We start from the raw sequence: 22165 nt of genomic DNA, 5'->3' as shown, positions 1-22165 counted from the left end.
GTTGGAAATAATCATGGACTGTTGAGCTCAACTCGGTGCATTTTTTTTTAACAAATATTATTTTTAAAGACTGTTTCACTGGCACCACACCAACATGTCAGCATTTGCTGAGTTCGTCCCCCCTCCTGAATGCCCGGTTTTTGAGCCGAGTTGGGAGGATTTCTCGGATCCTTTAGGATTTATCAACAAGATCCGACCCATTGCAGAGAAAACGGGCATCTGCAAGATTCGACCCCCCGAGGTAAACTCACATATCATTTTAAACATTAGAACAAGCATTGGATTAAAGTCTGCGAGGATTTGCCTATTATGCTCCTACGTATGTAGTGGTGGTTTACTAGGGCCTGCGTGAATTTGTGCGATAGGCAACGGCATTACTAGTTGCCATTACTCTAATAGAGGTCAAATAAGGCTTAATTCCTTTGCACTCAACAGTACATATTTTGTACTTTGGTGACATTGGGTTTCCTTTGTTGTCCAGAAAAGTTTTGGAAAGGCGAAATGAATTTAACAGTTCCTGTTACAATTCCTTTGTTTTTGTTTTCTTCATGGCTAGCTAAGTAACAGTACAGTGATTGTTACGTTAGCTGCGAAGATGCGACATTGGGCCATTTGCAGGCCTGTCGCTCCTGTCAGACTATAAACCTATATTTATGCTTTGTTATATGGACACAAGCATCCATTCGATTACATTTTCTAGGACCTTTAACTGTTAGAGTGTATGTGGCCAGCAATGCATTAATAACCTTCCAGAATAGACATAATTACATGTTGAAAATAATAGCTTCAAATTGGAAGCATTTATGCACCGTTAGTGCTGTTATAAAATGGGCTCAAGTGCACTTTTCAGACTGTATAAGTATTATGTTATAAATAGTCATAACTTTATAAGCTCTGCTCATGTTCTTTTATTTGAGAAACACTGATTTCTTCTAAGTTGCAGACAGCGTTGTTGCTGTCATTTCCTCATTGTTGATGTTGTTTTGGGAGTTAGATTCTATTTTCTTGTCTATCAGGACTGGCAGCCTCCGTTTGCTTGCGATGTACGCAACTTCCGCTTCACTCCTCGAGTACAAAGACTAAATGAACTGGAGGTAAGTTTGCCAAGAACATGCATCATGCCTTCATAACAATACACTGAGTGAGGGTGAGTCTTAGGCATTGCTTCATGCGACTTATGTCTGTGAAAAGCAATGTATAAATGCATTTTACTTGCTTGCTTACTTTACGAAGAACATGACTTCATAAAGCACTACATACTGTACGCTGCTTCAATGTGTGCTGCTAATGAACTCGTCTATGCTACAAACATACTTCTTAAATAGCAGCAGACTTTGTCTTCACATACCAATCAATACCTTCTGTCTTGCACCTGTTGAGATTTCAGTTTTTTTGAGCCTTGTACTTCTTTTTATGTCATTTAACGTAATGTAAAACAAGGGCAGCAGGACAGCTCCAATATGGGAGTTCTAAGGTTTTCACAGTACGGTTGTGTATCAGAGTGCAGCCATTCAAACATAATTTTGCCTGAGGTGTCCTGTGTTCATAACAGCAGAACAGTGGGCTCCTGCATTCAATGTCCTCTCTCCTCTCTCTCCTTCCTGTCCAGGCCCTCACTCGGGTTAAGCTCAACTTTTTGGATCAAATCGCAAAGTTCTGGGAGCTGCAGGGATCTAAGACCCGATTTCCTCATGTGGAGAGAAAAGTTTTGGACCTCTATCAGCTCAGCAAGGTAAAACAAGATCCATTTTTTTTTTTACTGCTAATACTGTTGGCTTTTGACAAATTATATAACATTGATTCAGCTGGTGTATGTTGATTTTTTTTTTGTGTCCTTAATGTTAGTATAAATGCTCATATTGAACACCTGTGTGTTTCAGATTGTGTCCTCAGAGGGTGGCTTTGAGAATGTGTGTAAAGAGAAGAGGTGGTCCAAGGTGGCTAGCCGGATGGGCTTCCCAGCTGGGAAAGGCACCGGCTCACTGCTGCGCTCCCACTATGAGAGGATCCTTTATCCATATGAACTCTTCCAGTCTGGGGCCACGCTGACTGTGAGTGCTGCTCATTTAACATAGACAAACTAACACAGTTTGGCCGTGCTTCACACAGCTGCACAATAGAAATCAGAAAACCAAACCCTAATGGAAGCTCACCCATCAACATGTACAACACAGTGTCTACATGAATTATACAACCATAATTTGTGCATACTCTTGCATACTGTTTTTCTTTTTTGCATCATTGCACATGAGACACATTGTTTTAAAAGTTGCAATAAGTGTACATTTTGTGAGTGGGTGTTGACTTTTTATTCCCCATTGAGCTAAATTAGTTTTGGCTGTTCCCAGTGTCCCTCTCAAATGTAACTCTTGGATCATTTCATAATATAATACATTAACCAAACTTGGCCTAACCAAATCAAACATGTTGCAACCAGCTTTTGGGCCTAATGTCACAGTAATAATAAAAGGTTTCCAAAACCTAATTTGTTTCCACTCCACCCCCTTTCTCCAACCAGGGCATCCAGCGGCTATACGAGGAAGGCGATGATGTGGAAGAGGTGGATGAGGGAGTTGGTGAGGAGGCAGTGGAGGATGAGGAGCAAGATGAGGAGGAGGAGGAGGATAAGGAGAAAGATTGGGAGGGTGATGCTATGCAGACCAAGGAGCGCCTTCTGCCTGAGAGACGCTCCAGGCGCCTTAAATCTGAGGTAAACTGAGATGATTTGTAGTATTTGGAATGGCTAGGAGATTGGGACACACTACAAAAAGTTGTGTCTTTTTGCCAAGCTGATCTCAAAAGTGTTATACGATTTAAGTTTTATTTAATAACATATCTTGTTGAACGTCATTTTTTCAAACATTACTGTTGGGTCACAAATGCATCCTTTTTGCACTCCGTATTCAATTTAATGCATGATTTATGCTTCTGTGTAAAATCTACGCCGTTGCTACGTACGTGGAGACACAGACCTACGCCGTAGCCCGACATGCACCTCTCGAAAAAATGTAGCTACGCGTCGCGGAGAAACGCGTCGCTCGGCCGTGGCTTGGTAGCGTTGCTATTCCCCCCGACTCATTTCCTGCTTCTCCTTCTCCATAAACAACATGAAATCAAGGAGAGGGTTAACTTTTCCTGCTACAGATTTCCCACCATAGTCAGAAAGCCCTGCTATTCTTGCCCCCCGTTGATGCGGTTTGTTTAGGCAGGTTTGAATGCAGCAATCGCACTCGGACGCGCACCGAAAGCGGACCAAACGAGCATACCGAGACCTCCTTAATGAGGTGGTCTCGGTACGCTTTCAATCGATCCCTGGAGCGGTTCGTTTGTGGTGAGAACATGATGCGACCTCGAACTGCACCAATTGTCTACTCCACAAGTCTGACACAGGACCTTCTTCCTGCATTTACTTTCTTGCTCCCGCCCCAGACACTTCTGACCAATAAGCGGAGTGAACTTTCTTGCGTGGTTTCTAATGAGGCATTTTGGTTGCCTTGGATTCTATGTGTGAAACGAAACCGAACCCAAGTTTACAAACTCATCAACTGATGCGGACCAGAGTAAACAATCTATGGGTGTGAAAATGCCCTCAATCATTAATTATGACTTACTAGAAGTGTGTGGTGGTGTCTGTATCTGCAGAGCCCCTGTCCTCTGCGTGTATTCTGTTTTCTTTTATTTTGGTGAGTGCGGGATGTTTTTTGGCGTCAACAAAGAGCCTTTGCGCCCCATGTGAGTGGGTAACCTCTAGCCAATAACAGCGTGCAGGTTGTGCAGCCCGTTATAATTTCCAACCACCACTACGCCCCTTGTATCTCATATTGAGGCACACGTCTGACTGACAGAGAAACAGACGGGATGAAGCTCTGCGTTCACTCATAATCCGACAATGCGGTAACTTCCCGCGGAGGGGTGCGTGTGTGTGTTTATTTGTGCTTTAGAACATAACCGCCCTGCAACGATCTGAAAAGAAGAAGCCGTGTAACATTTGGCCGTTTATCAGGATCACTCTGGTTCACAGGCTGCTGTTGTTGTGTTTCTCTAGAGGGAAAACAAGGAGCCAAAAGGTCTAAAGATCTTTGGTACAAGTCCCAAGATGGTCGGCCTGGAGATTGTATCAGCTGGTAAGGATCTTTTTTGGTTGACCTGTAATTTTACACACGGCAGACACTGAGCAATAAATCGTCAGTGTTACTGTGAGAATTTCTATTCTCACACCGGCACCCTTTCCCTCTCGCTTAGATGACGGATTCAGCAGGAAGCAGCGTCACCTCAAAGCCCAGGCCTTTGCTATTAAAATGAGACCACGCAAGGAGACCCTGGAGGTCAACTTTGTGAGTGTCATTTCATTGTGTTTGGCATTTGCCTGCTGGTTGATGGTTTATTATATCTTGGAAAAACCTGTGCGTGACCGTCCCTGTATTTTTCTGTGGTGTTGATCCCCCAGATCGACCTGTACCTCTGCCTGGTGTGTGGCCGGGGCGATGAGGAGGACCGGCTCCTGCTGTGTGACGGCTGTGACGACAGCTACCACACCTTCTGCCTGATCCCACCTCTACATGACGTGCCCAAGGGGGACTGGCGCTGCCCTAAGTGTGTTGCTGAGGTAAGGCTTGAACGCTGTCTGGCCAATCAGAAGTCTTAAAGAAAGAAGAAATATAAATAAGGTAGATCATTTACACATGTACAAATGAACATGCAAAAGTCAATTTAACAATCAGACAAAAATGAATGGAGGCCCTCTGTCTTTTCGTGGCATTGTCCTGATTAACGATTATATTAATCGACTTTTCAAATACTACTTAAAGTGACTATATGTAACTTTCAGTTTGTGTTGATTCTAGCAGCCGGTAGTGTTCTAGCGGTACTGTTTTTACCACACCTGCTGTCGAAAAGTCTTTTCTTTACGGTGCTGTATTACCCACTGTAGATTACTGAGTTAGCATTACCGGGAAGTCGTAATGAATATTTTGCCCAACCAGAAAATCATTCATTTACAATAAGAGAATACGTTACAGATGCATCGTTGCATTTCAAGTGTTGCATACGGTAACTTAGCCTACTTTGGATGTATCGTGAGCTAAACCGGGTATCACTGTCACTGTCACTGTGTCACGAGCCAAAGCATTAAGAGATTGTTGTAGCAGCCAACCTATTAATAACTTATATAGCACATTTCATGAAACCCACGGGCGCTTTAAGTACAGGGGGACAAGGGAACAGAAAATAGTAAGCCGACACAGGCCGACTAAAAGGAATAAAAAGTGCACGCTAAATGGAAGGGGGACATAATTTAATGTTGGCTACTGGCGTACAACCAAATCGTACAATGTAAAGTTATTTTATGAACGAAATAGACATATTACATACCTGAGGGACGTTTTTTGAATCATTTACAATCCCGTAATTGTCTCCATCTGTTGAAAGCCCGACCAAGATTGACTCGGTTTCGCCCGTTGTCTTTCACTTTCCCCTTTATCTTTTAGTTGTTCTTTGTTTCATTTCCTTCGTTTCTGTGATGGCCCTGCCCCAGCATCAGCCATAACTACAGCAAATAAAATAAAATAAAAATACAATTAGGCCTATATAAAGAAATCTCCTGCTACCTTATACCTGCATACTCAACTAACGCAGGCTTTTCCGGTGTTCAGCCGAAATCTGTGACCCGTCACAATGTGTTCTCTGTAGCGCCGTCTACCTGCCGTAAATCATTCTGTGACTTTGTGGGAAGATTCTGACCCGGGCAGAGGTATTAATAAAAACTATGTAAAAATAGCGTTCTTTTCTCTGTTGGTCTCGGTTGCAGTTAGAGGTCATTTATGATCATCAGATGGAACATTACACCGTTTCAGAAATGTGTAAAAGTTACATATAGTCACTTTAAATTATAAAAATTCGAATAGCTTAAGCGACTATGGTCTAGTTTTTGCTCAGGTAAAACGTGTGTACCACATTCAGTTCGCTTCTTTTCGGCGCGGGGGCAGTATAGCCTTTGCTACAGTGCTGTGAAATGGGCTATACACTTCTGTACAAACAGGAGAAACCTGCAAAGACGATGACAGCTTTCAAACAGTTCTGTGTGGAACTTCTTCAAAAAAAAGAAAAGGAAATGAGGTGCAGTGCGGTTGTACTGTGGTGGAAATAAACCAGACGCAACCACATGGTTTATGTGTTGAAGCTTTGAATCTGTCGTTTATAGCGAGGCTGAGAGTCCCAATACAGGTGATCAGTGTTGGGAACGTTAAAAATCGTGAATGGGTCTGCTCTCTCTCTCTCTCTCTCTCTCTCTCTCTCTCGCTTTCTCTCTCTCTCTCTCTCTCTCTCCCTCTCTCTCTGAGACTGTTTAGACCTGGCATTTACATGCGTCTTTGGTGATCAGATCTCAAGTGGACAGCTCTAAGTACGTCAGTTGTGTGTCTACACATGCATCTTGAGTGACCACGTGTAATTGGATCTCAATTCCCCGCTCTGTATACAAATAAACACGTACATCATTCCCATTTGCATATACAGAAATACATATTTTGATTAAAAATCTTTTTATTATTGTGTGTGTATAAATTTCAGTTGCTGCTCGCACATTAATCTTACATTATTACAGAAACGTGTGATGACTGACAATCCTCTTTGAAGAATGGCCAAATAGTTTCTAGTGAATTTGGACTAGTATTTTTGCTTGAAATGCCAATCCCTACTAACAAATGATAAGAGTTACTATAAATTCCCTTATCGTTCTGTTGCATATTTAACCCTCACACATGATGTAAATTCGTATTATTATAATAAAAGTGTGGTCCATCTTCCCTCACAGGAGTGCAGTAAGCCCAGGGAGGCATTTGGCTTCGAGCAGGCAGTGAGGGAGTACAGTCTCCAGAGCTTTGGAGAAATGGCTGACCACTTCAAGTCTGACTATTTCAACATGCCTGTTCATGTATGTAAGATCCTTTTAGTGAGCTCAAATATGTGTGCTGTTACACAGGTGTCCTTCCATCATCTGGCTGTCACACTTTCTGCTTTAACAATTGGAGGTTACATGTGTTGCTCACAGGCAGGGGATTTCATTATTTCCGCCTTGTGCCTCCAGATGGTCCCCACAGAGTTGGTGGAGAAAGAGTTCTGGCGCCTGGTCAGCAGCATCGAGGAGGATGTCATCGTAGAGTACGGAGCTGACATTAGCTCCAAGGAGGTGGGCAGCGGGTTTCCTGTCAGGGACGGTAAAAGAAGGCTGCTGGGAGATGAAGAGGTGAGAAGATTGTTACTTTGTATTTCCATAAACTCTTCCAGTGTTGACTTGGTTTTTATTTTTTTCACATCTTGTCTTAGAGTATGACTTTTAGACTCTGTAATAGGTGCATATCACATTGAGCAGTTCCATTATTTTCTTACACTTTCTATTAGAGGTTTATAACCAGTAGAGGACTCATGATGGGGATTCCCCTGTGTTCTGTAGACACAGACCTGGTTCATTTTATCCATCAGACTTCCATCTAACAGATCCACTAAAAGCTTTTTCTCTTTGACAAGGGTTAAGTAAAAACATGCCCTGAAGTGAAAGAAAGAAAGAACTTTGTTTGCTCTTCTATTAGGAGTATGCCAACTCAGGCTGGAACCTGAATAATATGCCAGTGCTGGAGCAGTCGGTGCTCACTCACATCAATGTGGACATCTCGGGTATGAAGGTGCCCTGGCTCTATGTGGGCATGTGTTTCTCTTCATTCTGCTGGCACATCGAGGACCACTGGAGTTACTCCATCAACTTCCTGCACTGGTGAGACAGAAAAAATGTCCGCACAAGACTTAATTTCAATTCTGACATGTGAATGTTGGTGGAAACGGAAATTACACATTTTATTCCACAAAAAAACATGAGTATGTAAGTATCTTTAATGCTAATTTATTCCTCTCCTCCAGGGGTGAACCGAAGACTTGGTACGGCGTGCCGGCCTCTGCAGCAGAGAAGCTGGAGGCCGTTATGAAAAAGTTGGCTCCAGAGCTGTTTGACTCCCAACCTGACCTCCTCCATCAACTGGTCACCATCATGAATCCCAATGTCCTCATGGAGCATGGTGTCCCTGTATGTAGTCTGAGCCTTTTGTGGGATTGGATGATTAGATACAAGTCATGTTGTTCATGTTGATTATAAGTGACATGTATGTGTGTATTTCCCCCCTCAGGTGTACAGGACCAATCAGTGTGCTGGGGAGTTTGTGGTGACCTTCCCCAGGGCCTATCACAGCGGCTTCAACCAGGGCTACAACTTCGCAGAGGCTGTTAACTTCTGCACCGCTGACTGGGTGAGGGGAAAGCAAATACTACTTCCATTAAAAAAAAAAAAAAAGTTTTATTTTTAACGCATGCCCTTCCCTAGTTACCTATGGGTCGTCAGTGTGTGGCCCATTACCGACGCCTTCACCGCTACTGCGTCTTCTCCCACGAGGAGCTGCTGTGCAAGATGGCTGCTGATCCAGAGAGTCTTGACGTGGAGCTAGCTGCTGCCGTCTTCAAGGAAATGGGAGAAATGATGGAGGAGGAGACAAAACTCAGACAGGCTGTCCAAGAAATGGTAAATGTCTTCTTCTTTGTTTTGCTCAACTTATGCATGTAGAAGGTGTGGGTGATTGGCAGTTCTCTGGCTTTGAACCTGTGCCTTACCTGTAGTTTCATACAGCTGTTAACAGCCTCAACTCGTGCTTATTTTGTGTCCCTTTCAAATGGCAAGCTTAATATTGTCACAGGTTGTTTTAGCGACGGCATCATCATCAGTTCTCTCTTCCTTATCTGCAGGGGGTGCTGTCCTCAGAGCAGGAGGTTTTTGAACTTCTACCCGACGATGAGCGCCAGTGTCACAAGTGCAAGACAACCTGTTTCCTGTCTGCACTGACCTGTTCCTGCAGCCCTGACCGACTGGTCTGTTTGACCCATGCAGCAGATCTCTGTGACTGTCCACTCGGCAGCAAGTGTCTTCGGTAAGAGACCTGTTGTTTTAGTACAGCACTAAACACAACCATGTACAGCACGTGGCCAAGAAATCAAATTTGTTATGGCCTTGACATTTACTTGGAACACATACGCCATATTCTCAAGTAGATATCCGCACCATATATTTCAGGTATCGCTATGATCTGGAGGAGTTTCCGTCCATGCTGTATGGGGTCAAGACACGGGCTCAGTCTTATGACACGTGGGCAAAGAGGGTCACAGAGGCCTTGGCTGCCGACCAGAAAAACAAGAAAGGTTTTATACTTAGATACCACAAGATATGTACATGTTGCACATCTCTTTGTGCCATTGCATGATTGTTTTGTGTCTCATAGATCTTATTGAGCTCAAGGTTTTGCTGGAGGATGCAGAGGACAGGAAGTATCCTGAGAAAGCTTTGTTCCGTCGCCTGAGGGAGATGGTCAAAGAGGCGGAGACATGCTCCTCCGTGGCTCAGCTGCTGCTCAGCCGCAAACAACGGCACAGGTCAGTGGACATGGATGCACGAAGCCTTAATGTAATCCAACAGAAAAGCAATTTACTGATAACCTAGCATGTACGGAAAGAACATTCCATTTGCAAATCAATACGGTATCTGCTCAGGTTCAAACGTGAACTGAACCGTCGCTCTTTTTCCATGTATGTCTGCAGCAGCCGTCTGCGTTCAGAGAGCAGTCGTAACCGTACCAAACTGACAGTGGATGAGCTCAAGGCCTTTGTGGATCAGCTGTATAGGCTGCCATGCATCATCAGCCAAGCACGACAAGTCAAAGTAAGTCCTCTCTATGCCTTTGTGCTTGCCCCATGGCTTACCCCCAGTTATCAATGAAATACAGTTCACACCTTAATTCCTTTTAATCTCTTCCCTCTTTTCCCTATTCCTCCTATAAACCCTCTTCTTTGACCATCAATACTATTCAATTACTGCTAAAACTTCGACCTCACTTTTCATTCCTTTCCTTCACTCCTGTTGTGTCTGTCACCTCCCTCCAGGAGTTACTGGAGAATGTGGAGGACTTCCACGAGCGAGCCCAGGTGGCACTGTCAGACGAGATGCCTGATTCCTCCAAGCTGCAGGCACTGCTGGACCTGGGCAGTGGCCTGGATGTAGAGCTGCCAGAGCTGCCCCGACTGAAACAGGAGCTCCAGCAGGCCCGCTGGCTTGATGAGGTGGGCTCCTACAACACCCACAAACTAGCGCTGCACGATATGAGCAGAATATGTAATTTGCGATAATGTTGAATATTGCGAAAACGATATTACTTGCGAAATATGAAAAGGTATTAAAGTGTACTCAGTTCTGCATTTCTGCTGCTTTCTGTATTCTACTAAAATAAAACAAATTGCTTCTTGAATTTAAAACAAATGAAAGGAAATCATCTCCAACATTCTTTGATTGAACAAATTGAACATTGAGTTGAATAGAAAAGGCACCCACCCTAATCCTAATCCTGAACCTTAATGTTTTTTTTACTGATATTTTCTTTCAGTACACACAAATCTCCTGTTCTTTCGTGATATGTCGCAGCCTTTCGGGATGTGTTTATAACGCCAGTTGATAGCGCGATGGCGATTTAAAAAAAAAAAAAAGAAGAAAAAAAAAAGCGATTGTGCTTTAGTGAAACGATTGTGCAGCCCTACCACAACCTGTTTGTGGCCTCTGAAATAGGTGTTGTTATTTTTGCCCTCATGTAACACGTGCCATTGTCCTCGTATCCCAGGTGCGTGTCACCCTGGCCGAGCCTCACCGCGTCACCCTGGAGCTGATGAAGCGGTTGATAGACTCTGGGGTGGGCCTGGCTCCCCACCACGCTGTGGAGAAGGCCATGGCCGAGCTGCAAGAGATCCTCACTGTCTCCGAGAGATGGGAGGATAAGGCCCGCGCCTGCCTACAGGCCAGGTAAGGTTGCACGTTTACAAATGCATAGACACATTCATGGTGACTATGGTTGAGTACCAAAACCCGGTGCTTATATGGCACCAGTGCCTTAACAACCGGTATCTACCAGGCGGATAGTAACGCGGATTTCAGTGCCTCATTACGGTGCTACTGAAATGCCAGCGCTGCCCTCTGATGCTCCCAAGCGGACGTTAGAGGCAACAGAAGCATCGCTGCATGTGATTCTAGTTAACATAATACACTTGGCAGCAGGTAACGTTAGCCTACCGTTAGCTAGCAGCTGGATTAAACACAGTTAAAATGCTGACAGCTAACGTTAAACGGTGTGACTGTATTTCCCTGTAGAGGATTTCAACACCGAGACGTAACAGTCCGCAGCTGTCGTCTGAAAAACAACACAGACGGTGCGTCACTTGAAACTCTCATCGCCAGCCTCGTGGTGCATTCAAAGTTATTGTAAAATACCCTTTTTCCATCTAGTGGTTGTTTTTGTCGTTTACCAGCAATTTACTGGTGAAATAAGTTATTGTTATAAGTTATTACATTTTTAATAAATCATTTCATTTTGACCATATGGCCTTAGCAATAAACAAGCCGTTCTTAAATGTCGCCGACTGTCGTTTTGTGCTCCTTTTTTAAATATATACATATATTTTTTTTTAAATCTTTTTAAAAGTATTGGTTCAGGCACTGTTTAGGCACCGGCACCGTTTTAAAAGTATCGTTTTAGCACCGGTATCGGAAAAAACCCAAACGATACCCAACCCTAATGGTGACTTGTGTTCTGTTCGAGACCTCAACTGCTGCTACTTACAGAAATTGAGTTAATTATTAGTTGAGTCATACTTGATCATCCCATGCCCGTCTGTCCTTTGATATCCCAAGGCCTAGACACAGCATGGTTACCTTGGAGAGCATTGTGCTGGAAGCTAGGAACATCCCAGCATACCTACCTAATATTTTGGCCCTCCGAGAGGCCCTACAGAAGGCCAAGGAGTGGACATCTAAGGTGGAGGCCATTCAGGTACTGTCTATGTGTACACTACATCCTTTATCTAAAGCCACGTGTCCTCTTTAGGATCGTTGACTGAGACTTAACCTGTATCTCATTGCTCTGAAAAAGGCATTGGCAAAAAATGTCTCTAATCTCTCTTCTGCTGTGTATCCACCTCACACAGAGTGGCAATAGCTACGCTTACCTGGAGCAGCTGGAGAGCCTGCTGGCCAGGGGTCGCTCCATCCCTGTCCGGCTTGATCCACTGGCCCAGGTGGACTCTCAGGTGGCTGCAGCTCGAGCCTGGAGGGAGAGGACTGGTCGCACCTTCCTCAAGAAGAACTCCACATACACACTACTCCAGGTGGGCCACTATGAAAAAAGTTGATTTGATGCTTGCCTCTCAGATGTATGAATCATAAGATTTTAGTTAAGACTGCATATATCATGCTCTGCAAAGATTAATCGATTAGTTGTCAACTATTAAATTAATCGGCAACAATTTTGATTATTGATTCATCAGTTTGAGTCATTTCAAAAATTCTCTGATTCCAGCTTCCTATAAGTGAATATTTTCTAGTTTCTATATATATATATATATATAGAGTTGTAGACAAAACAAGACATTTGAGGACGTCATCTTGGGCTTTGGAAAACACTGATCGACTTTTTTCACCATTTTCGGAGATTTTATAGACCAAACAACTAATCGATTAAACGAGAAAATAATTGAGAGATTAATCAACAACAAAAATAATCCTATATCATGCTGTGTAACATCAAGGTTTGGGGAGTCTCCTCTAAGAATTAATATTAAATAATGATTATATTTTAATATTTTGTTGCTATTATTGTGTGCCTCTTCTGTTAGGTCCTCAGTCCTCGCGTGGACATCGGGGTCTACGGCAACAGCAAGAGCAAGAGGAAACGCGTCAAGGAGCTCATGGAGAAGGAGAGAGGAGGCTTTGACCCCGACGCCCTGAGCGACCTGGAGGAGAGCCTCGAAGAGGTGCGAGACCCGTCCACCGTCGTAGCAGCCTTCAAATGCAAAGAGCAGAAAGAAGTGGAGGCCATCCACTCACTCCGGGCTGCCAATTTAGCCAAGATGGCCATGGCAGACCGCATCGAGGAGGTCAAGTTCTGCCTGTGTCGAAAGACGGCCAGCGGCTTCATGCTGCAGTGCGAGCTTTGTAAGGACTGGTTCCACGGAGCTTGCGTGCCTCTGCCTAAGACGGGATCTCAGAAGAAAGCGGGTGTGGGTTGGCAGAGCAATAGCAAAGACTCCAAATTCCTGTGTCCGCTGTGTCAGCGGTCGAGGAGGCCGAGATTAGAGACCATCCTGTCGCTATTGGTGTCGCTGCAGAAGCTGCCGGTGCGTCTTCCAGAAGGAGAAGCCCTCCAGTGTTTGACAGAGAGGGCAATGAGCTGGCAGGTATGCATGGAATTACTCATAATAACTCAGTTTACAACCACCATCTGCTTTATTTTGAACACTTAATTTCCACGGTTTGCTTTTGTTCCCTATCAAATGCCCATCCTCACACTAACTCTCTAACTGTCCCACCAGGACCGTGCGCGTCAATCTCTGGCCACGGAGGAGCTGTCCTCAGCCCTGGCAAAGCTGTCTGTGCTGAGCCAGCGCATGGTGGAGCAGGCTGCTAGGGAGAAAACTGAGAAGATCATCAACGCCGAGCTGCAGAAAGCTGCCGCCAACCCAGACTTGCAGGTACTTGTACATGTCATCTTAAATGATTTTACATTAGTCTCATTTCTGTTCTCATACAGTAACATCAGTGAGACTCTAGGAATCCTGTTTTGCAGATTGTAATTATTGTGGTTTCCCATTGGGGCTTTGGCTGTACAAATGGAGTGCACCAGAAGAGGGCACTAATGTGTAATTATGAAAAAGACTGGATTGACATTCTAAAATGTAAAACAATGCAGGGAATTACAGGTGGCCGATGGCGATTTCCCATAGATGTAATAAACATACAGAACCGTTATCTTATTTTTACATATTATTTAATTACGCCTTTTGAATGTGTCAGGCAAAGCATTTGGCTTTTTTTTAATTTTATTTAGCATCATACTGTATTTTCATTCTGCCCTTCCTCAGGGCCACATCCAGACTTTTCAGCAGTCAGGTTTCAGCAGAGCCGCATCACCTCGCCAGTCCGTAGACTACGATGACGAGGAGACCGACTCAGACGAGGACATCAGGGAGACCTACGGTTATGACATGAAGGTATGTGAGGCAAGTGATGCTGTTCAAGCCGCCAATAAGCAAGCAGGATATTTTTGTGATTCTTCCCTGTTGGCGTCTGCTTTGTTTCAGGACCCAGGCGAGGTGAAGCCCTACCTGTTCTGTGATGAGGAGATTCCTGTTAAGTCTGAGGAGGTGGTCAGTCACATGTGGCCGGCTGCCACGCCCTCCTTCTGCGCCGAACACGCCTACTCCTCAGCTTCCAAGTCCTGTGTGCAAAGTGAGGCCACATTCACTTACTACTGATTACTTCTGTCGCTTTGAGTCTGCCTACCCATCGTCATGTTGTTTTCATGCACAAATGATTCAAGGACAGCTTTTATTTTTGAACACTTGTAATGCACCTTTTAATTCCACTCCTCTGAGAGAGTTATGTTTGTGTCTCTGTGTTCCTCTGAAATACGGGCCTTCATCATCTCACACTCAAAATATTTACATTTCAGACATGGGCACGCCCAGAAAGCAGCCCAGGAAGACCCCTTTGGTACCTCGCAGCCTGGAGCCGCCAGTGCTCGAGCTGTCCCCGCAGGCTAAGGCCCAGCTGGAGGAGCTGATGATGCTGGGAGACCTGCTGGAGGTGTCCCTGGATGAGACCCAGCACATCTGGAGGATCCTACAAGCCACGCACCCCCCCTCTGAGGAAAGATTCCTGCAGGTAATGGAGGTAGGGAGGTCATCCATTATGCAACCTGATTGCGCATCTGGACCCTATAGCCAATGCTGTGTAGTAGACTAAACTTTGGGTTTGAATAAATCACTCTGGTTGGTTCTGATGAAGAGGTTTGTGAATAGATGCATCGATACAGGTCAAATTAGGGGAATACATGCCTGCAATGAATACAGAATTAGAAATGGAAATAGTCATTCTCTTTTCGTCTTTCCTTCCTTCTCTACAGCCCGACGACTCTCTGATGGAGAAGCCTCTGAAACTCAAGCTGAAAGATTCAGAGAAGAAGCGGAAACGGAAGTTGGAAAGAGCCGAGCACCACCACATGCTGATGGCTGCCGCCGCCGCCGCCGCCGGAGGGGCTTCAGCAATAGGCGAAATGCGACCAGCCAAGTCCAAAGAGCTTAAAAGGGTGGGTCTGGAACTGGGTCTTGGGGGAAAACCCAAGAAGAAGAAACTCAAGCTCAATCTCGACAAGAACCGGGAGATGAAGCAGCTGGCCAAGCGGATAGCCAAGGAGGAGAAGGAGAGGAAGAGAAAGGAGAAGGCAGCGGCCAAGGCAGAGGCCGTCAGGGATGGACTGGAGAAGAGGAAGGAGAAGAAGATTCTTGACATTCCTTCCAAGTATGACTGGTCCGGGGCTGAAGACTCCAACGACGAGAATGCTGTGTGCGCAGCCAAGAATTGCCAGAGACCCTGTAAAGATAAGGTGAGGACATTGGCCTCTTTCAGTTCTTCAACTACAGTTTAGCAATTAACAGAGGCCAAAGGCCACCATGTGACTGTGCACCTTTTCAAAACCTTTATATAACTTATATATGTTTTAAATATGTTTTGAATATTAATTTAAAGCCATGTATTAACTACAAATATGGACTAAATTCATGTGATAATTATCTTAGCATTATCTAATATTGACATTACAACGTTATTCCAAACCGCAATGTAAAATGTTACTAACTTATGTCTCATCGAGTCAAGAACTGCTGCAACTAATTATAAGTTACATATTTGAGTAATCCTCCCAATTATTTTTCCGTTAATCGTTTGGTCTATAAAATGTCAGAAAAGAGTGAAAATGCTTATCACAGTTTCCCAAAGCCCAAGGTGATGTCTCCAAATTTTTCAAAAATGTTGTCTAACTAACAGTCCAAAACTCAGACATTCAGTTCCCAATAATATAAAACCGAGAAAAATAACAAATCCTTCCCTTTGAGAAGCTGGAATCAGATTTTTTTTTTGTGGCATATTTGCCAATTTGATTTTCTGTCCGACTAATCGATTAATTAACTAATTGTTTCACCTCTACTGGAATTTTCAAAATATTTCTCTTATAATATTTAAACATATTTAGTCTTGCAATCTTTCACATTTATACTTGACAATAGGCCTATGTCACACTTCCTGCTTCCGGAACACAGAGTAGGGAGTCAGAACGTCCGGGCAACAGTCCCTTTCTCCATAAGGATTTAGATTATCAGCCATAATGTCTAAACCATCCGAGGTAGACTGACCCCGAGCTACGTGGTTGTGAAACGAAGGTTTCTGCTCCTGTAGAAGCCAGACGTCTGTATGAAATCAACCTTGTTTTAAGAAAAACATGTTTTATCCGCAATCTTATGGAGAAAAACTACACTACCCACAATCCTAAGCGTAACAGCAACGTCTCTGATTGGTCCAACTCGCTGTTACCATAGAAACGTTTACCGTACCCGCAAAACCGCGAACGGCTAGAGCGAGCTTCTACCATTGAAGTCTGTGATAGTTTCTGTACACGGTCTTGTACCTTTTGCCTTTTTTGCCGTTTTTCAAAATGTTTTTTTACTTTGAGAGTGTTTTTCGAGAGCATTTACAATCCAAACCACATCGTCGTAGGTGACTTCAGGCAGGTAGCGGAGAGATTTGGTCCAGCAGTATCTATCGGGCTCCGCCATTGTAAAAAGCTCACCAGAAGAGCCATATCCCCACTCAGAGACGTTCTTCCGGTCTTCAATTGTTGCGTGACGTAGGCCTATTGTGAACCACAGATTCTCAATACAAGAAACTTGCACACAGGGCTGGACTTGGATTTTCCCACAGCCCGTTGTATTGAAATTTGGATATCAAATGGCCTGTAATAGGTTGAGATGTCTTACATCTGGGAGATCAAAATGCGACTATTAAATGTGTTTCCACACAAATTCACTCTATGTGAAGAGGCTTATAATACTGTGATTAGAAGCTGTGAATAGATAGCATTTCTTCTTTTTCTCGTATGTTACGTTAGTACGTCTTCCATTTTCTGTATCTTTTCTGTCATACAAATGTCCATTAAGTTGTATGTTGTGAGCAGAATAGCAGCATCTTCAATATTTATTCTGCATTGTGAAAAGCCCTCAAGTGCATACTGAGCCAATGAAAACAGACATGATGCTGTGTTAAAATGTAGCTGTGCTTGGACTGTGCCAAGCTGTTGGAAGACCATGATGTTGACCTGACCAACCTGTTAGATCATTCTTGACCCTCCGTAGAAACCTCCCCACCACACTGAGAGAGGCAGTACATTCTGGTTGATACTTTCATCACAGGTGACACAGGTGTTTTTGTTTGCGGAGTTAATAATGAACACTTTTAAAAATGAATATCATGGAACTTTAAAGAATATCAACAGCTGAAAACAGCACTGGAACACCTTAAAGAGAGTTACACATAACGTATTAACAGGACACACCGATGTGGTTCTTTTCGGAGACAGCACTGCGGACCAAGACTGTCCACCAAGTTAACCAGTGGCCAGTCTCCTTCCCCTGTGTGTCCACAGGGCAGCCAATCGGAGGCGAGGAACTGGTAGGCTTGCAGGAGTAGATATGGTGAAATTATGAAGCTGCTGCTGCTGCTCTAAACTAGGTTGACTACACCTGAAGTTGTGATGATTAACAGCTGTGTGGTGTTAGTGAGATGGAAATTGAGTATTTCCTCAGCCGTTTTCCTCTCACAGTCAAAAGATGTGTGACTCTTAAGGCCGTTTTATGGTTCTGCGGAGGCTCCACGCAGAGCTTTCGCCGTAGCCTACATAAGTGGCCTGATGTTTATACTTGTGCGCTGGTGTGTGCGTTGAGCCGGCGTGTGTGTGTGTGGGGAGTGTGTTAGAGCGAGGGAGAAGTGAGAGAGTGACGGCGATTAGCTTCGGAGCGATTAGCGACTTTAGAGTCATAGTGAGAGAAACAAAGTGTCTCCCCTGTTCTCTCTGACCAAGGTGGGAAATCTTTAGCAGGAAAAATGAACCCTCTCCTTGATTTCATGTTGTTTATGGAGAAGGAAAACCGGGAAATGAGTTGGGGGGGGGGGGAATGCAACGTTACCAAGCCATGGCCGAGCGGCGTGCGACGTGTAATTACATTTTTCGAGAGGTGCACGTCAGGCTAGGGTCCTGCGTAGACGCGGAGGTGTCTGCGGGGGTACGCCGTCGATTCGACGCAGAAGCATAAAACCACTCCTTCCAGAAAAATGCGGAGTTTTTTTGTGATTGTTGCGGACAAAAATCCTTGATTACGCGGCACGTTTTCTTAAAAAAATGCGATGGAATATGCGAGATATTTATGCAATTTTATGCGATGAAATTGCGGGAACTTGCAAAAACGGCGGTTTCATCGTGGCTTCATCGCGGGGTTTGCGGCTTTTCGATGATGTTCACGTCGCCCAATTACGTCACTTCATAACGTTCCCATGGCAACAGGGGAAAATGGCTGCTCTTTTGTGTGAAGTAAACGCAACATTTTTCAACTTTCTGCTAAGATATATGGGACTTTTTTGCACCGAAAATGCGGAAATCGGCAATTTATGTGGCGAAAGTGCGGCGTATTTGAAAAAATGCAGCCCCCGCATAGATATGCGGACTTTGGCTGATCATGCATTGAATTATGCGATCGCATAATTGCATTTTTCTGGAGGGACAGTAAAACGGCCTTTAGTATTTTATTAAAAGCACACTTATTTAATAATGCCATTGTTTTTATACCAGTCAGAGGAGGAGATGCGGATGAAGAGAAGCAGAGGAGTTGGAGAAGGATTTTTAAGATATTGATTTTGCACAAGCAGCCCAATGTTTTTTTTTATTTATTTTTTTTTATTCTACAATAAGTCAGTACTGTACTCGACAGTACTGTAGTGTTGTGTGAAACACAAACTCATCTACAGTTAATCAGTGTTTGGCTGTGGTTATGTCAAAGATCCTTTATACTAAAGATAGCGCATTTCAAGCAGCGCCAATGGTATCAAACGGTACACACTTCCTGTCTCCTAAAGGGGCGTGGCCTCATTTGAACGTGTAGTGAATGTTGTGTGGATGAATGAAAAGTTAAATTTAAATAATTTATTAATATGTTCTTTTGCTAACGTTAGATATTTACACAGCTAAAAGACGTATTTAGCATCATGGGGATTAGTTTGTTAGGGCGTTCACAAACGTTACCTGACGTTAGCTTCTCTGTGTTGCCAGATTTCGCGAGAGTTTGGTCCTGAGACAGAAAGAGGTCTCAAACAGCGTTAATTTTCTCCTGATGTGTCTGTCTGAAAAATGCCATTTTAGTGTCAGAATGTTCTGGAGATATGTGGCAAAAGAATCGCTCATAATCTGTGTTCACGTTCACTTCTCCCGTTGGAATCAATACACTCGGGACCTGCCGCTAGTCTCCTAAATAGGCGTGGCCGTGGCGGAGCCCACGTGACACAGAAACAGGAAACTGAGTTGGGGTGTCTCGGTTCTAAACCGTCTCTGGTTATGTTTGGCTCTTTACTCCAGTTCATTAGAGCAATCAAACTGACTTGCAACTTTAACGTGTGTTGTTAAATATTACTCACAATAGGCTTGGGCTGGTGTCAACATTTTCAAACCGGTTTGATATCAAGCCAAACACCAGACCGGACCAGTATACAGAATTTTACCACTAGGTGGCGAGCAGTTTTATTACAGACCGCAACAGAAAGCTGTGCTTGAGCTTCAGAATACTCTGGGAAACTGTATCATTCTGATCTCATGAAGTGGCGTATGTATGACACGCCAATTCATATGCCATGATTTGCGTGTTATAAAGACGCATACTTGCTATTTAGCGTGTTTATCAACGCCGTTTGGCCTCCATTGACTTACATTACCTTGCAATTGCGTGTGAATTAACGCCATATGAAAGGCCGAAAATCCGCACGAGGAGGTTGGATGGAGTGGGGGGATGGGTAAAACACAGGACTTTCACCCAGGGGAGAGGGGATCGCGGCCCATGTATGGAGTTTCCTCTGTGTCCCTCGTGTGATGTTTCCTTCCTACGTTTGTTCTTCCTAAACTCAACCCCGTTCTTCTTTTCCTAATCCAAACCGTTTTTTCTTTTCAACCCAACCCCCACACGCCACGTGGCTTTAGAAAGAAGTTGCAGACTGCAGTCAGCTGTCAGCTGTATACAACATAGACATACACGCGAACAGCTGAAAATGCGTACAGATAAACGCCTCTTGGCTTTAGGAAAGTGGCGTGTATGTTTAATGCAAAGTCACGATGTCATGTTGGAATGCTACTATACAACTTGATCAATAAAAGCTACTGAAAAGCTACTGCCCAACACAGCTTGCAATAGAAGTTGGATTTAGTGCCGTGATGCCTTGGCACAGGCTGCTAATGTAGGCTACTTTTTTATATGCCAGAAGGTGTCATAGAGACAAATTCAAGTTCAACCGGTTTGCATAAAGTCAAACCAGTTTAGCCTCATCCACTAGTCCGGACCGATGACACCGGAAATCGACACGGGCTAACCTAAACATGTTTTTTTTTCTTTCAAAAAATGTCAATGTTTCCTTGTCTCTGTGAATCCTCACTCACACGTCTGCATTTGTCTTTGTGTGTATTCCAGGTGGACTGGGTGCAATGCGACGGCGGTTGCGACGAGTGGTTCCACCAGGTGTGCGTGGGCGTGTCGTGCGAAATGGCCGAGAACGAAGACTACATCTGCGTGGACTGTTCCCGGAAGGCTGCCGGGGCGAGCGGCGGAGCCGTGACTATGGAGGAGGTGGCAGAGGAGAGCGTGGTAGTGCTGTCGACATCGATGTGCAGCGTGCAGGGTCTGCCATCATCGTCTGTCGTGGCCTCGTGGTCTCACCCGTCCTCCGTCTCTCATCTAAACCCAGCAGCTTCACATCATCATCATCATCAGCAGCAGCAGCAGCAAGAGCCTCAGCAGGGCAGTTAGCGCTTACAAAAAACAGCCTAGGACTGAGTTTGAATACTGTACCTCACACAATGAACACAAAACCTAGTATCCAAGCTAGTGTTTCAACCTCTCAAGCTGTAAGACAGTACAGTGTCTGAGGAGGGAAAAAAATAGCCCTTTATGAATAAGCTTGGAAGAAAAGGGACAAACCAGGCGCCTTTCTGTTACTGCCTGGATTATAGAGCACAAGAAAGAAGAAGAGAAGAGTCCTACTGTCACCATGTGGCTTCAGCAATGACATGTTCTCTCTCCGAGCGCTAAGATCTGTTGAAAAGGTTGTTAGTACACACACAAGACTTATTCTTCCCACAGCAGTTTTAGGTCTAAAAAAACATCCACCAGCTACTTCTGGGCTTTCCCCTGAACACTAACACATCTTTGGTAAACTTACTTTCAATCAAACAAACCCACTTACTCCAGCTGTTGTATTCGGTGCAAACAGGCAAATAATGTGTCCCCAGTCGTGTTTTACTGGACATTCCCGCTCCACTCCCCTCTGTCCTCTGCCTGGCCCTTCAGACAGTAACATCTCAATATGTAGGACTCCAGACTAGAAAACACAAATGGTTGTAATGTAGTGGAATTATTTATAATGTACATACTTTTAAGCATTTAAACAAATGGATTGTGGCTTTTTTTTGTTTTGTTTTCTCACCTTTAATAAACAATTCCTAGTCAAATGATTGATAATTGTGTTGTCTTTTTTTCTTTCTTTAACATTCCATATACAAACATAATAACAAAACATCTCACAAACAAATCTAAGCAAAAATAAAATATTTAAAGTGTGATTTTATGGATATATCAAAATAAAAATAAATAAAGCAGGCAGTAAATGTGGTGGAGTTTCCAGCTTACATACTCATGCTATGCTATTGAGACAGTGGTATCCCAATCTCATTCAGGTCCGTGTCAAACATAACCTCATAACCTTTCCAGGCAGGGGAGCAGTTTAACTCTGTGTTTCCATAGATGACTGAAGACATAATAGCTGTACAATAACACAGTGCTGTCTCATCCTGCTAAGGAGGATGTAAACAAATAACACATTCTGTCTTTGCTGAGGAATTTGGGTTAAGCATATTACGTGTTTACAGCGCCTGCAATAATTTAGTTTACATTGAAA

The 22165-nt window shown here is 44.0% G+C and overlaps 1 protein-coding gene across 3 annotated transcripts; it reads left to right on the top strand.

Moving 5' to 3' along the window:
• The first annotated feature begins 89 nt into the window (after positions 1 to 89).
• On the top strand, positions 90 to 21723 carry kdm5a (lysine demethylase 5A). 3 transcript variants are annotated; one of them, XM_078281665.1, is made up of 29 exons: positions 90 to 241; positions 1017 to 1094; positions 1610 to 1732; positions 1881 to 2051; positions 2519 to 2710; positions 4046 to 4124; positions 4243 to 4334; positions 4448 to 4606; positions 6812 to 6931; positions 7085 to 7243; positions 7587 to 7768; positions 7912 to 8074; positions 8175 to 8294; positions 8369 to 8563; positions 8785 to 8966; positions 9110 to 9234; positions 9315 to 9465; positions 9631 to 9751; positions 9973 to 10149; positions 10701 to 10879; positions 11765 to 11903; positions 12058 to 12237; positions 12745 to 13305; positions 13441 to 13599; positions 13990 to 14118; positions 14209 to 14356; positions 14580 to 14800; positions 15033 to 15512; positions 20683 to 21723. In XM_078281665.1, the coding sequence occupies exons 1-29, from the start codon at positions 95 to 97 to the stop codon at positions 21016 to 21018; spliced, it is 5268 nt and encodes a 1755-aa protein (XP_078137791.1). In that variant the 5' UTR covers positions 90 to 94; the 3' UTR covers positions 21019 to 21723. The 3 variants fall into 3 exon arrangements, with proteins under 3 accessions (XP_078137791.1, XP_078137790.1, XP_078137789.1); XM_078281664.1 differs by having other exon boundaries at positions 4439 to 4606; positions 14580 to 14791; XM_078281663.1 differs by having other exon boundaries at positions 4439 to 4606.
• The last annotated feature ends 442 nt before the right edge of the window (positions 21724 to 22165 follow it).

Source organism: Sander vitreus, chromosome 23 (genome assembly GCF_031162955.1).
Source record: "Sander vitreus isolate 19-12246 chromosome 23, sanVit1, whole genome shotgun sequence".
NCBI lineage: Eukaryota > Metazoa > Chordata > Actinopteri > Perciformes > Percidae > Sander > Sander vitreus.
Note: the sequence above shows the minus strand (reverse complement) of the source record. Positions and strands in the feature narration are given on the sequence as shown.